The 16,330-nt window shown below is 37.7% G+C and overlaps 1 protein-coding gene across 5 annotated transcripts in view; it reads right to left on the reverse strand.

The window, feature by feature from the left end:
- Positions 1–16,330, reverse strand: part of ARHGEF3 (Rho guanine nucleotide exchange factor 3) — a 245,429-nt gene that overhangs the window by 48,109 nt on the left and 180,990 nt on the right. The window contains exon 1 of one of the 5 annotated variants that reach the window (XM_067544202.1): positions 8,565–8,896. The exons of 3 other annotated variants lie outside the window; for them this stretch is intronic. In XM_067544202.1, the coding sequence (XP_067400303.1) occupies positions 8,565–8,660 (96 nt within the window). In that variant the 5' untranslated portion in view covers positions 8,661–8,896. Of the gene's footprint in view, positions 1–8,564; positions 8,982–16,330 lie in introns of those variants that run through there. One more of the 5 variants, XM_067544203.1, reaches the window with a different exon arrangement.

The following is a 16,330-nucleotide window of genomic DNA, read 5'->3' on the forward strand; positions in this document are numbered from 1 at the left end:
TGGCAACCTCACGCCCACTCAGCTCCTTCTTACCACCCATGATAGTTGCTGGAACTGTTCTTGCTTCAGCAAGTTTTCCCAGTGATCTTCAGTTTTCTATAATTGTATATAGTTTAGTTAGTTGTAAATAGTTCATCAGCTTTTAGTGAGTGTAGTGTAGTTTGTGTGTATCTGTTAGTTAGCAGAGTTTTGTCTGTTAGCTGGTGCCAAGGCATGCCTCAGCCACCGGGTTTCAATCCCTGTGCATCCTGCCTCATGCCTGAGCGACCTACACTCTAGCTGCCTGAAGTGCTTGGGAGAGGCTCACGTAGGAGATCGCTGCCAGATCTGCAGGGACTCTAACTTCAGCCTGACCTCCCAATTCTTTTTCGTGCAGGGTTTATTTATTTATGGAGGCAGCGCTGAGACCTTCCTCCAAGCTAAGCTGGTTGGACTCGGCACAGAGTAGCTCGGTGTCAGTAAGGAGTGCTCCTCCTGCAGTGCAAGAGTCCTGGCACTGTTTACCATCCGCAGTACCTAGGCCAGGCAAGAGTTCTCCTTGCAGATAGATGAGGGGAAATCGGTAGTGAGGGCTTCCTTACAAGCAGCCCTGGATTCTGCTGATTCGGTGGCCATGAGCAGGAGTTCTTAAGTACAGTCCTCTGGTCTCCCGCAGGAGGTCCAACAAACTCTTCAGGACCTTCCCTTGAGAAAGCTTCGCTGTGTTCAGAGCAGACTGATGCGAAGCTTCATGGGTTAAAGGACTTCATGGCAACCCTTAAAGCCCTGGGATTGTATACACCAGTGACTTCAAGGAACCACTGCAGACCTCCACAGTCCATCCGGCACTGTTTTCTGTGAGCACTTCAATATCCACAGAGAAGAAGGAGCAGGGGGGTTTTGGCATACGCTACCATCTCCTTCTACCCCCGTGTCAATGTTTTCCCAACCAAGACATCCAGGGAGTTCTAAGCAGGCCTTTTGATGAGACACTTGAAGATGTACCAGTTCCTGTGATACCAGATCCTGTTTCCTCTTTTATCTGCAGACCTCCTGTCCCATTTCATCAGGGCATGCTCCTGGATCACCATGGACTGTTGGGTGCTGAGCATGGTGGATGTGAGATATACCCTCCAATTTATTTTTGCCCCTCCTTCCCATCTTCCCTCCCATCCCTCTTCAGGGACCCCTCTCATGACCAACTTCTGGCCGAGGAGGTTCAATCTCCCCTTCAGATGGGATCCATGCAAGAGGTTCTACAGAATTTAAGAGGAAAGGGGTTCTACTCCCGTTATTTCCTCATCCCAAAAGCCAAGGGTGGTCTCAGACCTGTTCTAGACCTGCACGAACTCAACAGCTACCTCAATAAATTAAAGTTCCATATGATCTTTCTGACTTCTATTATTCCCTCCCTAGATCCTGGGGACTGATATGCCACCCTAGTATTTTCCAAATCACTGGTGTATAAGTTACATTCTTTTATCAAGGTTAAACCAAATATATATAGCAATTGCATCATGCAGCCATGCCAATTACGTTATTTCTTATAGATCTGTCCTGCATCTAGGATATAGTCCCAATATCTGGTTAGCAGCTTAGTGCTCCATGATTCAGCACCAGCCTCGGCTCAAGGGGATGCACTAGATAACCTGAGTTCTCTTCCAATCCTACATTTGTACGATTCAATTTGATAACACATTGCTATACTAATTTAGGCATGCAGGAGGAACATATAATATTGTTTCTGTAGGCTATTTGGGTATTTACAGTAATGATCCTAGCATCCATGAAGTTACGAAGGTAAAAACCAGGGGAGGAAGTAAAGGTTTACGTAAGTATTTTGAAGTATTTTATAGTTGTTGTGATATACTAACTGCACTCTGAAAGTCCTCTTGTAGATCCGCATGCAAAACTCTTGAATCACTCCCGTGTAGACACCCCCTCAGATAACATTGCTCAAACAGAATAACTGTATTTTCCAGACACTGCAGTTAATAAAATCAGCAGCAGCCATCACCTGCCTTAGCATTATATTATTCTCCGATAGGCAGATTAAGTCTCTTTCAGCAAATTACGGTATTTTACAAGGGTAATTGGTGCTGCTGTATCAAAGGGCTTGACATTGGGCACATGTTAATTCAACATCTGCCCCTAGGCCCAATCATTCATAGGCATGATATTGGATTTCCCATCTATGTGAAGAACATACAGATTTGTTTATTATTTAAGACCAAAGATCCTAATTAGGTTAATTCCATATTGACAAAATGCCATGTAGACACTGGTGTGGCTGAAATTAGTTGTCTTCAACTACATTCAGCTAAAACAAAGTCAGTTCTGACTGACTTTCCTTTTTGCTCCATAACTCAGTTCCTGATAAAAATACACTCAGTAAACAATTTCCATGAAGAGAAAGTGTTGTCTTTGATTCCAAGCTGTCCTTTGAACACAGTGCTCACCACATTATTAAGATTTCATATTATCATCTGAAAAACTACTGCACCATGTTTATCTTTGCTGGGATCCAAAAACATTGTTCAGTCTTATGTTTTCCAGACCAGACTCTTATAATGCATTACTTGCCTATTTATCAAGTAGATGGATTAACAAGGTTCATCTTGTACTGAACTCCTCTCCCAGTGTACTATATTGTATGGAAAATAAATAAAAATAATATACGCTACTGGTTCTTGACCTTTCTGCATTGTTCACCCATAAAATAAAATGACATTTAAAGATTCTGCTATTCTACTATACCACTCTATAAGGTCCAGACTATTAGGATTTAAATTTTAAGAAAAACCTTGTATGTGTTTCTGTGTTCCTCAAGCACCTCCTACTGTAAGTTCAAGTCACAGAGACAAATGATGACTGGGTGGCTGGATGAGCATTTTGTCAACAGTCTCTGAATTCTGTAACAAGCAACTACAGTATTTGTAATCTGTAGAATATTGTAGTTTCCCTGTTTCTAAATGGGAAAGGAAAGCAAAGGCATTTGCTTTTTGCTGATTTTTCTCGAGTCCTAACAGTTTAAGTCTCTTAATATATATTCTGCGAATAATTACAGTTCTTAAGTTTTTTTTGATTGTCACTTAAACCTGAGGTCAACCTGGTTTGAAAGAAGTTGCAACAGTAAAATTAATTTCTGACAAGAAAGCTTTATCCCACATCTTCATCCTCTCTACCTCCTTCTCAGAAGGTCAAATATAACTTACTAGTCTATCGTATAACTGGAAAATATAAATATCTTACTGACATCATTTAGATTTCTTTTAAATTCTGTGTATTACAACCCTGCTTTTGTTTTCAGTATATGAAAAGCAAGTGAAGATGTGATTTACACATAAAAAACTGGTGGCCCTTTAGAAGTACCTTTACCATCTACTGAAGTTACCACCCACCTTGTGCCCAAAAACATTGATTTTGCATGATCACAGAACAGGATTTGGGCAGTTTCACCTGGCACAGTCTCTGTGAAATTAGCATACAGACATGGGATACTCTCGTCCAACACATTCTGTGAATAGGATTTACATTCAGCAGATTCATTAATGACATGATACCAAAGGACAAGACTTGACATAAAACGGACATCTAATACCATCTCACTTGAAAAGTAGATTACTCCAGAGATGGCATGCATCCACATTGGCATCCCAAACACAGTTAATTTTGCTGCTTCAGAGAGAAGAGAGACTAACTGCATGAACATACACCACATGGAAGCTAAAACTCATTGTACCATAGATTGGATATAAGAATGGGGATGATGCTTTTATCCACAGCAGAGATAGCATTCACATTTACAAGAAACAAGCACAACTTTAGAACTTGCATAAGCAGGAAACCAAACTGCCAGAAGAGTGGAAATATTGCCTCTCTGATCAGGGCCTGCTGGAGGAAGATGGAGGCTAAGGCTATGTCTATAAATGCAGCAGTACTGATATAGCTGCATGGCTGGTGAAGATGCTCTATGCTGACAGTAGAGAGCTCTCCCATCAGCATAATAAAGCCACCTTCGCGAATGGCAGAAGCTAGTTGGCAGGAGAAGCTCTCCTGCTGACATGCTGCTGTTCACACGATCACCTGTGTCAGTGTAACTTATGTCACTTAGTGGGGTGGTTTTTTCACACCCCTGAGCGACATAAGTTATGTCAACATAGGCTGTAGTGTAGACATAGCCCAAGACACTGGGCCAATAGTGTTTTTTTGTGAGTCCCACAGTAGCACCAGAATCTCAGGAACAGTGATATTAAATGCTAAGCCTACTGTGAGCTCTGAAGTGCATGGTCTCCATACAGTCCCTTGTCTGTCCTGTGCTTAAGATCAACCTCCAGAAGGTGGAGAGAGCAATGACATCCAAACTCATTATTTCCATTACAATCTTCCTTAGCTCACATAATGATCACTCCATTGATGTGTGTATGCTCATATAATACAGTATTACAGCATTATGAAAGTATATTAGAATTCATCAAATTGTTCTCAGATCCTTAGCCCTTATTCTGTTACATAGTTTAAAGTTCTTAGTTTTACTCATAGCTGGAAAGGGATTAAATGATGTTATGATTCGTTTTATTACACTGTTATCCCCCTTCCTTTTTGTCTTAGTATCCCCTCATGTTCTCTTCCACATCCATAAACAGAAGAGACTGTGTCCATAGGACCAGGGCAGCAAGCACACAAGGGAAAAGTACTACTTCCTTGGCATGCTCTCCTCTTTCTCCATTCCCCCATGGGACTGCAGCTCAACAAATAGGATGGGGGAAAGAGTCCCAGAGGTGGTTTTGCATTTATTTTCCTGAGATGCAGGTAGCAAACTAGAGAAAAGCAAGAAGAAAGGAAAAGCCAGCTAGGGGGTATAAAAATACTTTAAAATTTTGTTGGTTGTTAACTTGCTGGTCTGTGCCAGAGAAAGGGAAAACTCCATAGCTTGTGCTGGAGCAAAATACAGAAAGAATACAGAAAAATACAGCAACATATAGAAAGAATGTTGGATAATAATACAAGAATAGCCATGCCAGATCACACTAGTGGTCTATTTACTCCAGTATCATGTCTCTGACAGTACACAGTACTGATGATTAAGAGGATATGCAAGAAACCCTGCAGTTATGACTTAACTGCCCATAGGAAAAGTTTCTTCCTAATCCCTATTAAATAAAGGTTGGTTTAGGCCCTGAACAATGTCAGTTGATTGACATCCCATCCAAAACTCGTTCACACTCTCTTAACCCTTGCTTTGTGACTACAGATGATCCCATTATCTATATAAATGTTAATTTTTTTAAATCCTGCTTAACTCTCGTCTGTAGTGATACCTTGTAGCAGTGAGTTCCATAAGCAAATTGTGCATTGTGTTGAAAAAGTGTTTCCTTTTATCGGCTTTAAATGAGCAGCTTTTCAGTTTCATTGACTGTCCCTTTGTTTTTGTATTATGAGAAAGTGTTGAGAGAAGTGCCTGACCTTCTCTATACTACTCATTTTATATATCTTTATCATCTTCTTCCATAGCCATCTAGTCTCTAAAATTAACAGACCCAATCTTCCTACATGCAGAAACTCTTCCATTTCTCTAGTTGTTCCTGTTGCCAATCCCTGAATCTATTTTTTTTTTGATGAAGCAGTGTTCAATTCTAGTCATTGTAAGTGGGGTTTGCCATTAATGAATAATCTTTTCTGTATTATTCTCCATCCCACTCCTTAGTCATACTAATATTTTGTTTGCTTTACAATGGATTTAAGAACTGTAAAAATTGCACGTGGGAATTGACAAACTGTCCTCTCAATCCCCAAATTTTTATTTTTAACCTACACCTTCTGTTTGCCACTAACTTGCTGTTTGACAGTGGACAAGTTCCTCAACCTCTCTAAGACAAAAGAAAAACTAAATTAATTCTGGAAAATGCCAATATTAAGTGTCTATCTTCTCTATATACTGTATCTCAAATGTAACTATATTGTGTGTGTGTGTGTGTATATATATATATATATATATATATATATATATATATATATATATATATATATATACTACTCCAGTGTAAAAGCTATGTATCACAAAGAACAAGTTCACCATCTTAATGATTACTTATGAAAAGAGGGAAGTGCTTACTGTTAGGGTAAAACTATTTTAAACATTTGGGTTTTTTTGTAAATGAGTTTGAGATATTATCTTTAAAGCAGACGGCATAGAGAGTAAAAGGGTTTTATATGCATCTTTTACACTTGCTTCAATTCATACAGTAAGCAAATTTTAAACTAATTAGAGTGACAGGTAAAATATTACATAGACTTTAAATGTATTAACTGCAATAAAATACATAATATTTATTTTACATATGCACACATACCCGTATACATGCACACACTAAGACATACAACACTTATTGGTATTTTACATTTGTTCACAAAGACTGTTAAAATGTTATTCAGATGGGGACTGGGGACATTTACCTGAGCATGTGAATTCTGACTTTAAAAACACCTGCAAAAGAAAACCTATTCTAACTTGACAGATTTTAGTTCAGAAAGCAGTGTATGCAAGTGTTGTGTGACAATATCAACAAGCTTCACGTCAGCAACTAAAACCAAGCAATAGCTTTTCAAGGCTAAGCATTCACAACACTCATACAGCTGGCTAATTTGCTAATGCAGTAATACAGAATTATGGTAGAAGGCGCCCAACAGCCTTGGTTAGACTCGCTGTAAAATCTGTGAGACAGCTTAACCACACAGTTAGTGAACAAGAGAGTTCTGTCCATGTTGAAAAACTTAAAAGAAGAGACTGCATATGTCTATTCCTGTAAATGCTTACCTCAAAATGCCCCCCGGCGCCATCCTCCTTCCCTATCTGACTTTTTTTTCTTTTTTTTTTTTTTTTTTTTTTTTTTTTTTTTGGGGGGGGGGGGGGGGCGGACAGATTATCTCAATACTGTATAGCATGTCCAACAAAGGGGTGTTCAACGAATGCGACTTTATGTGCAGTAGTCTAAGCAAACAGCATTTTTCAGACTAGCAGTATAAGGAGCATTTTCTTGTTTATATAAAAGGTTAAACGAAAGATTATAAATCCAGGACTATTGACCTAATTAAAGCTTTTGCATTTCATAATATTAATCAATCACATCTATTGAAATATATATATATATATCCCTATGCTCTAGGCTTTTGTTTAACTATACAGTACTTGAGATTTTATTTTCTTTGAAATTAAATAGATTTGCCTATGTTAAAGATGGTTACGTACCACCTGTTAAAACAAGGTTATAACTTTTATTTTAAATCAATATTTAATTTAACAATTTTTGTTCCTTTCATATAAAAGTGCACAGTTCCATAATAAAAAAGACTAAGGTATTTATGTAGTATTATAGTTAGTAAATGATCTCTGAATTAACTCAAACATTTTGCAACATGGGAGACGATGGGGATGACGAAATTTGTTAAATAAATAATTAAATATTAGATAATAAATTATTAGATAATTACACAAATAATTAAAACAGGACTACATAAAAAACAAGCAAGGGTTTTCTATACTCAGACTTTCTAGACTTGGTTAATTTGATCATAACATACGATATATTTTCTAAAAGGCCCCCGAATATCACAACTGTAATAAGGTCATGAATACTCATATAAAAAGTACACTGACAAGTAAAAGTAAAGTATGTTCTTATTGGCTCAACCTACACAAACTGTTTAAAACAAGGTGACTTGGCTTGACGTCTTTTGGTTTAGATCAGTCCAATTGACTATTGAAGGCAATCATCTTTGATGCATTCCTACTAAGCATGCACAATTTAGCAATCTGCCTTCAAATTACTATGCAAACAAGTCTAATGAAGATGTTGTATATTTTAAGTGATAAAAGTCCTTAAAATACATTTTCACCCACTTCCACTCCTGCTGGATCTAATTTTTAGGGTCACTATTCTCTTTGCCAAAGAGGCACACAAAGGAGACTAAACATTAACCTGAAGTATCAAATATTGGAGTATTAAATCAATACTACTATGTTAAATTCAAACTTTTTGCAACACTTTGCAAATACAATAAAATACAGTCAATTTTTTCTTAATCCCACATTAAAAAATTTCACTCATTTTAGAAGTAATCATTTTCCATTGGCAGAAAATCAGATTAGTTCATTTGAAACAGTTTAAATTAATTTTAGTTAACAGATTAAGTTTTTTGATTTACTAATAATCGGGAATCTATTAAAGAAACACTTATCCTGATTCCCTTTCTGCATGTAATCAGCTATAATACTAAATTTAGCAAGTAAAAATAATTGACATTAAGCACTGGAATATATAAACCATATGTTAGAAAAGGAAATTTCTCAACTATCGGTTCCAAAGATTAATTTTATTATACAAAAGGCTGCTGATAATAGTGTTTGCTTCACTCTTGAGTGAAAATGCATATTCTAGAGAGCAGTGCAGGATGCACAAGGCAGATAAATAGCTATACTTGGCAATTTATATTCAAAGAGTTATTTAGTTTTCCCCAAATACATACAGGCTGTTTGTATGATAAAAGCTGCAAAGAAAAAAAGAAAACATATCAGCAGACTGCACCTCTGTCTCTTTATTTGGGCTGGTCACCGTCTGTACTTCCAAGGAGCAGTTTGCCCTCTTGACCGCGAGGTAAAAGGGGTAATCCTTGGCCACCATTGCGGCTGCAGGAGTAGCAGTTTCGGATGTCACAGCTGATTCTATCCGAGTGCAAAATTCGAAGAAAGCTGAATCCACAGCCCTCAGCAGTTCAGTTCAGTAACTGAAACACCCTGCACTAGGCTGCTGCTAGCACAGCATTGAGCATAACCCAGCCAACTCCTGGTCTCGAAGGAGGCAGGAAAAAGACAAGCTCCCCGTGTCAGTCAAGAGTAACGCAACACGGCTCGTTACTAAAAGCCGCCCACTGGCAGAGGGTGGGGGAGGGGAGCCATACTCAGCTGAATCAGTGGAAAGGAGCAAATGACTGTAAACGCACTCAGCTAGCTAGCAGCGGAAAACCCTTAGAGAAAATGATGCTATTTTCAGCGGAACATTACTCCTCCTCTCTCCTCCCGCTTCACTCACCGCGGGCTATGCGGCACCAACGTTCGCTGACACAAACATGAATTGTAACTTGACGTTCTCCCAGCTTGTTCCTTGCAGGGTAAATTACAATGTAATTCGAACCCCTCTGTTGGGTCCTCCAGACAGTACAGCACTAAACATCCGACAGAAATGCAGAGATCAAGGGCAAGTAGCCATGGTAATTAATGATTTTTACCCGTTATATTGTCCCAAATAAATTCCTAGTTTTATTAATTTCCTATGGATTATTCAATTGCATTTATTGTATGTGGGGTGTAGGGGCACTAATTCCAGTCTGGGAGAACGGGTGCGGTTACAAAGTATCATAACAAAGCCTCCCAGCGTGTGGTACTTCTGTTTTTATTAGTCCACATTGTTGTTTTTCCTGTTTGGCAGGGAGGAGCTTTGTTTTCTTCCTGTTTTTCCAAAACCAATTGTTTATGCAGAGAACTCCCTCCCCCCATTGTAGCAGACTGGGGAAGTGGAAAAGTACCTTTTCCTGATTTGTTATACAGTACGATTCAGTGTATAGGCAACCCAGTGATTCTGTTTGATCTTTACTACAGTACAAAGGTAATGCAAATTGCCTGAAAAGAGAGAGGAAGTGTCAGGGGCCCTCTTATTACACGAGGAGTATGGAATCTGTCTGACAAAGGAGACAAGGAAAAGGAAGCTGTGAGTAGGAAGCTGGGGGGGGAGGGGCACGTAAGAGCAGTTTCAGCCAAGGAGGAGGAATGCAATAAGGAGATAACTTTGAGATACACTGTGTTTACAAGGAATTTCGTAGGGATACATAAGAACTTTTTGTAATTATTTTCTCCAAAGCCTGATAACAGGTATTTGTGCCTTCAGAATGTAAGCTCTTTGGGGCAGGTACTCATATTTGTTTATATTACCCACTATAAAGTGTTGTGCACATCTTATGGGGCTTAATAAATGAATTGTAAAAATAATAAGTAATGGAGAGGTTGTGGTCATACTGTTAGTATGGAAATTTAGCATTGTGCAAGGGGCCCCTAGGCACATCCAGAAATGGGTTTGGAATTAGGTTAATTACTAGTAATCAACTAGTGACCATTACGACTACTAGGATATAGTGAGCAGGTCCATTAGCTCATTTAACAAAGAAGCAGCTGTAATTTTGGAGGGAAAAGAGTGATCAGTGTAGGATAAAGTTACACCCCAGTTGTAAACTTAACATATCATATGAACCAAATGCACAGGCTACAATGCATAGATCATGCTAGTCTACTTTATTCAGAAAACCTTTGGGGAAGAGAACTGGCAGTTTTTGTCTATGAAATTACACGAATCTGGTGTTGCATAACTAATCTGATATTACAATCTAAATAATTTAATGATTGATAATTCTAGACTGTAAAAGACAAAATTGTAAAGTCCTCCATGGTACTTTTATATGAAACTATACAAAAATGAAAATATTATATTTTATGCATAGACTATGTGTTACTTGCTCGCCAAACTACAGGTCATGATTTTTTTCTCACTGATGGTGTTATTACTTTTCAATAATTTGCTTTTACTGGGCCTCAGTGTCATTTTTGGGTGATATACATCTCTTCTAATACCAGTTGATACAGTGTTAGCACTTTGTTCCTTAGAAATAAAGTATATCATAACCCCAAAATATGCAGTTTTATGCCAGTCTAGGAAGTAGATGTACAGAGAGTACTGCAGCTGTTGTGCTACCCAGTGTCAGGCCTTAGAAGCCTTGATTTTAAATAATCCCTGTGTGTTTGTTTATGGGCTTGTGTGCTAACAATCAGCTGCATTTAAATCAGTGAGACAAAGTGCCTTTCAGGAGTTGCCCTCAAAACGCAGCATTCTAATCCTATAAAATGCTTCACAGCATAAACAGTGTTTCATACAGGACAACAGTCTGCTGGTTCAGGGATTGAAATAATAAACTCTGGTTTACATTTCCAGGAAATGTGCCAGTACAGGGATTCCGCCTTTTCCTCTACTGATCAGATTGGTGTACTGCAGTTTAAATGACCTCTCCTGAGGGAGAAGAAGAGACCAATTTCAGCAGGGTCTCAGTACCCTTACTGGCAGAAGAAAGGGAGTGTGTTTCAGAGTAGCCTTTCATGGAAGGATAGAATGATAATTATCTGTCAAAATCCAGAAGAGGATTTTTCAGATCTCTCAGATCTTTGGCTACTCTGGCAGGTAAAGTTTCTATATAAAAACTGAAATCTGGACCCACACCAGTCTATGAAGAGCACAATATTTTATAAATGAAACCTTATATACCAAGTCAACATCACGATGCTGCAATTCCCAGAAAAAGAGAAGGAATATGTATTGCAAAGGCTGGGGAAACTTTGTGAGTATTACTGACCACATTGCCGGACAAACTCTGTCAATTTTCTTTGTGTTCCTACATACATTTAATCATATAAGCTATTCCATTCTTTGATCTATGAAAAGTATGCATTTTTAATATCTAGCTCACTCGTTTAATCTTTTCAAACCCAAAATATGTACTTACATTTGTATTTTTAACAATGTGCCTACTGGACACATCCACATCAATTAAAACAATGTAAGCCAATAATAATGCTATTGCCAACAGCAGGCAGCATTCCAAACACACTTCAAACCAATTGAAACCAGCCATAATGTCACTACAATACTGTATCTAATTCCTTTAAACGCAAGTCTCCTTTTACCTCAAGTCTACTTAGGCAACAGCCTGAGTAAACAGAAGAGCATCACATTATCCCCTGAAGGTTAACGAACTTGGGTTCTGGTCAGCCAATAAGGGAAACAAGCTCAAGCTTGTAGACCCTCCATTGCAAATGCTCTATCTCCAGTCCTCAAATATTTGAATTTAGGGTGTATTATGCAATGTAACTACTGAACTAAAATAATAGGAGGGTGCACAGAGAGAGAGTGGCAGTCCCATAGGTAGCCAGGACCTAGACCATACAGAGTTTTATCCATTAAACATCAATATCTGAATAGTATTTGGAACCATGCAGAGCACAGATACAATGTTCTCCTTAATGCTCATGGTGCTATGCAGGCCACCCTGTTGTGCACTAGCTGAAACTGACAGGTGGTCATCAAGAGTCGTAGTGAAAAATAAAATTTGAAACCCATATTACAGAACAGAGCTATTCATCAGTATCATTTGGATTCTATTCTCAGAGATCAGCAAAATCAGAGTTGACCATACCTATACAATTCTCAATGGCTTGCTCAAATTTCAACAACAAATGTGTAATATAGGGAAAGCCAGAATCAATTAAAGTGTGTTCTAATCTAAAATGTTTATGCATGAGTCAACAGGTGGCTGATTAAGGTGTTTTTTTTGTTTTCTTGTTGAGAAATCTTCTATCTGAAATACAATATCAGGCAATATTTCATGAAGTATTGAAGATAATTTTATTCCTATGTAGACTATTTTAAATGTTTTATGCAAAAATTATATTAAATCTTAGAGATTATACAGCTAATTTATATGTTAAATATTTCCAAGGAGTGTAAAAGCTGATGTGTCTTACATTTACTACCAAAAATTTCAGAGAACATTGATTCTTGACTTTAATTGTGCACTTTACATAGCTCCTCAAAGTGTATAACGTAACTTTGTTACGTTATAAGAGCATTCCTTAGGCCCCTATCCTATAAAAGGACCAATGTGGATGGCTGCTTACACAGTCAGAAGGTTCCACCTGCACAGATCCCTATGCAGGATCAGGACCTTAGATTGTGAAATCTTTGCAACAGGAACCAGTCCTATTTAATTAATTTGTAAAGTGCCAAGCACATCTCTGGTGCTATAGAAATCGTCATACCAAACTGCTAATTCATAGCATTGTACTACTAGTTTCTGTATTATGCATCAATCAATAAGCTATTTTGCAGTCACCCTGAAAGATCTCCAAAAACCTTACAAACCATTTAATATATACAGAACCACTTGAATGAAATCATGGGGTGGGGAGTGGTTGTCCACCAACCCACAATATATTGTTAATAGATATTTAACATCTAGGCAGAACAAGCCTTGAGTTTTAAATATACATCTGAAAGACACTGAGATTTGAGCCAATGGTTCCAGAGAGATTAGCCATTCCAAAACATATGCTTAGACTACTAACCCATCTGATTTCTATAAAAATTAAATAGATATTGCATGACACTTTTAACATTTTTAACCAGAAAAAGACAATGGTGATTAGATGGCACCGTAGGCTAGTGCAGTTGTTTTGCATTTCTGGAGTACTGAATCAATTTTTTTCTAAATCAAAAGTGAAGTTGAATTTGGTGGTTTTATGCTAGTCCGTATTTATCGACCAAACAAAAGTACTAAATTATTTGCTAAAATACGAAGTCTCTGCTCGGTGCCCCTGTTATTGTGGTTCAAGAATGATGTTATGTGACAGAGCTACATAGGAAAGACTGTCACCCAATGACCTGAGCCAAACACAACCACTCTGGGATTCAACATAGACCAGTAAGGCATTGCATCACTGCCTGCCCTGAAAATCCTGGGTGCTTCTGTGTTGTGCAGCTTAGGCTGAGAGCCCTGACATCAGAAGCCTGTTTACAGCTCAATGACCTCACTCACTCTCGCTTCCACAAAACTGGGTACTCCCTGCAGAGAGAACTCAACAACCTTTCCAGACTTGAGTTCTCCTCAAAAATGTCTCTCTCGGCTGTGTTCAGCCCCTCTGATTACAGAACCCACAAAACCTTATCAATTTAGCTACTCCTTTCAAGAGTATACAGCAGTTTATTAACTCAGTTGGGACTTACAAATCCTCTACTTCAGTCAAACCACTGAGCTGGCTTATGGTAAAAGTAAAACAAGTTTATTAACAAAAGGACATAGGTTTAAGTGATATCATGTAGAAGGAATAAAGATGGAAATGGTTACAAACAAAAGTAAAACACGCTTTTAAGACTAAAATCTGACTTAACAAATTAGTTTTCTATTCAAAGAAGATTTTCTCACCAGTCTTTTCTCCAACAGGACTGGCCAGTTGTTAGCCAGAATCCAACAAAACAGCTGGTTAATTTAGGGGTTCTCTCCCAGCTCTTTTTATAGTCTAATAAACCTTTGAAACATATTCTTCTGAAGTGTATCCCCTGTATAAAGTGTATAAGTGTACAAAGTTTCTTTACCCTGCTGAGTGTAGACACCATGCTATCTGGTGTAAATGCCAAGCTGGCTTCTCCCCTGCTTATAATTTTTACAATGCAAATGATTTTCATGTAATGTCTGATACAAATGAATAGCCCACTGTTCTTGGCCACACCTGGCTTGAGGTATTGGCCCCTTTCCTTTGTCTGGAAAAACCTGTTTATTAACTTTCCTTGATATGCCTGATTTAAACACACTAAACAGATATTTCCAGCACATCTGTGTAATTCTTTGTAGATGAACTGTACATACATCACTCAAGAATATTGTTGGTCAGTGAGTTATTAGTTTTCCTGTGATATATTGCATGCCACCTTTTGGATAAATATGACAACAGTACGTAAGGTGCACCGAGTATGTCAGGCCTCACAAAAGTCACTGACACAGAGTAGTGATCCACTAGTGGGGCTCTGTACCACACAGTACTACCAGTCATAATTTCATGAGTATTAAATTCACCCACAACACTTGCAAAAAGAAAATAAATACTACACATTGTTCTAAAAATGTACAGTTTGTTGACAGTATCCCTTCAGTTTACATTTATACTTTAGAACTTAAATGCAACTTCAACAATTGGAATTCCTTTTAATCTTGTGCTAACCTTTAACGCTCACGTACCTTTACACAAAATCTTTTAATTTAAATATCAGTTGATGAAAGAGGTAATTAAATATCCAAACCTTAATATGTAGTAGGAAGAGATAAATTTGTCATCTTGTGATAATAAACAGCATTTAAGAAGCCAGGATATTGAACAATGGCATAGGGATCTGAAAACTGAACCTAAACACTTAAATCTGAAAAACACAAAAGGAGGGAGAATCTCCAAGCTATAAAACCAATGAGATTTTTGTTTGTTTGTTTGGGTTTTTTTAAGTTCAATGGAAAAGGGGGGAGGGCAATCAGTGGAAGAAAACTGGAAAATAGAATGCTGAAGGCTTCATTTTTTTACATGATCTTTGCCAACACATTCCAGTTACCTTTAAGCAGAAATGGAGAAATGATTAAACAGAAATATTTTGAAAAGTCAACACCCAAAAAAGTTGATTTACTGTATTCCTCATATGCCAGTATTCTGACTGCTTAGCACATTAAGATCCAAAATCTGCTTTGTATAGCTATTTTTGAAAAATTAAATTAATAAAAAAGAAATCTGTATATATTACAGATCCCTAATTCTTCTCTTTATTTCGAATATGCCATCTTGTGCTGCATACATATTGTACCTCTCTCCTCTCTAAGGACAATCTGGGCTATGTAAAGGACCCTGTCTCTCTCTCTCTCTCTCTCTCTCATTTTACAGTAGCAAGACCTAAATCAACAATTCTCTACTTGGTTTTGGTCTGTCTTTTGGTTGTGTTGCATAATAACCAGCCAAGTACTAGTAGCAAAGATTCAGCCTATCCCTCATAATCTTTCTTGGATTGCTGCTGGCAGTACAAAATTAAAAAACACAGCTAACTTGCCTGAATGAATTTCATTTTCATGTGATTCAAGTTTGTGTCAGTTTTTCACTTTGATCTGTTTTCTCCTCCCTTGCCCTCCGCCTTATAGAGCAGAATCAGTCAAATCTAGACTATATGCTTCCTAATTAGAGTCTGAGAGACTATCTAGCAGGCTGGTGGTGTTTTGTTTTGTTTTTTTCTTTTATGTTGTTAATTTATAGGAGAAAAATAACCAAAACACACACATTACTGTGAAGATATTCATCTGATACCAATTCCAAGTGACTAAGCTGACAGAAGCTATTAAAAGGTAGACTATGTAGAATCAGTTACAAAACTGCATTATTGTTTTCAGGTAAGTTATAGACACTGTTGTTCCAAAAATAAATGAATAAAAGAGGTGCACAGGGAAGAAATATTGAATTGGTAAATAATAGGACTGATTTGTTTATTTTTTTAAAAAAGACTATAGTTTCTGACACACCTTGGTTCTCCATCCTAATCTCACTTACATTAGCGCAACTCCATTGGCTTTAGTGAAGTTACTCCACATTTACACAGGCAGAAGAATCTAGAACAAAATCTTTAATATAAAAAATGGCTCAGAGCAGCAACATTTCCATATAACTCTTGATAAT

Source organism: Emydura macquarii, unplaced genomic scaffold (assembly GCF_026122565.2).
Source record: "Emydura macquarii macquarii isolate MOO-44397 ecotype Brisbane River unplaced genomic scaffold, CSIRO-AGI_Emac_v2 contig_968, whole genome shotgun sequence".
In the NCBI taxonomy this organism is placed as follows: domain Eukaryota; kingdom Metazoa; phylum Chordata; order Testudines; family Chelidae; genus Emydura; species Emydura macquarii.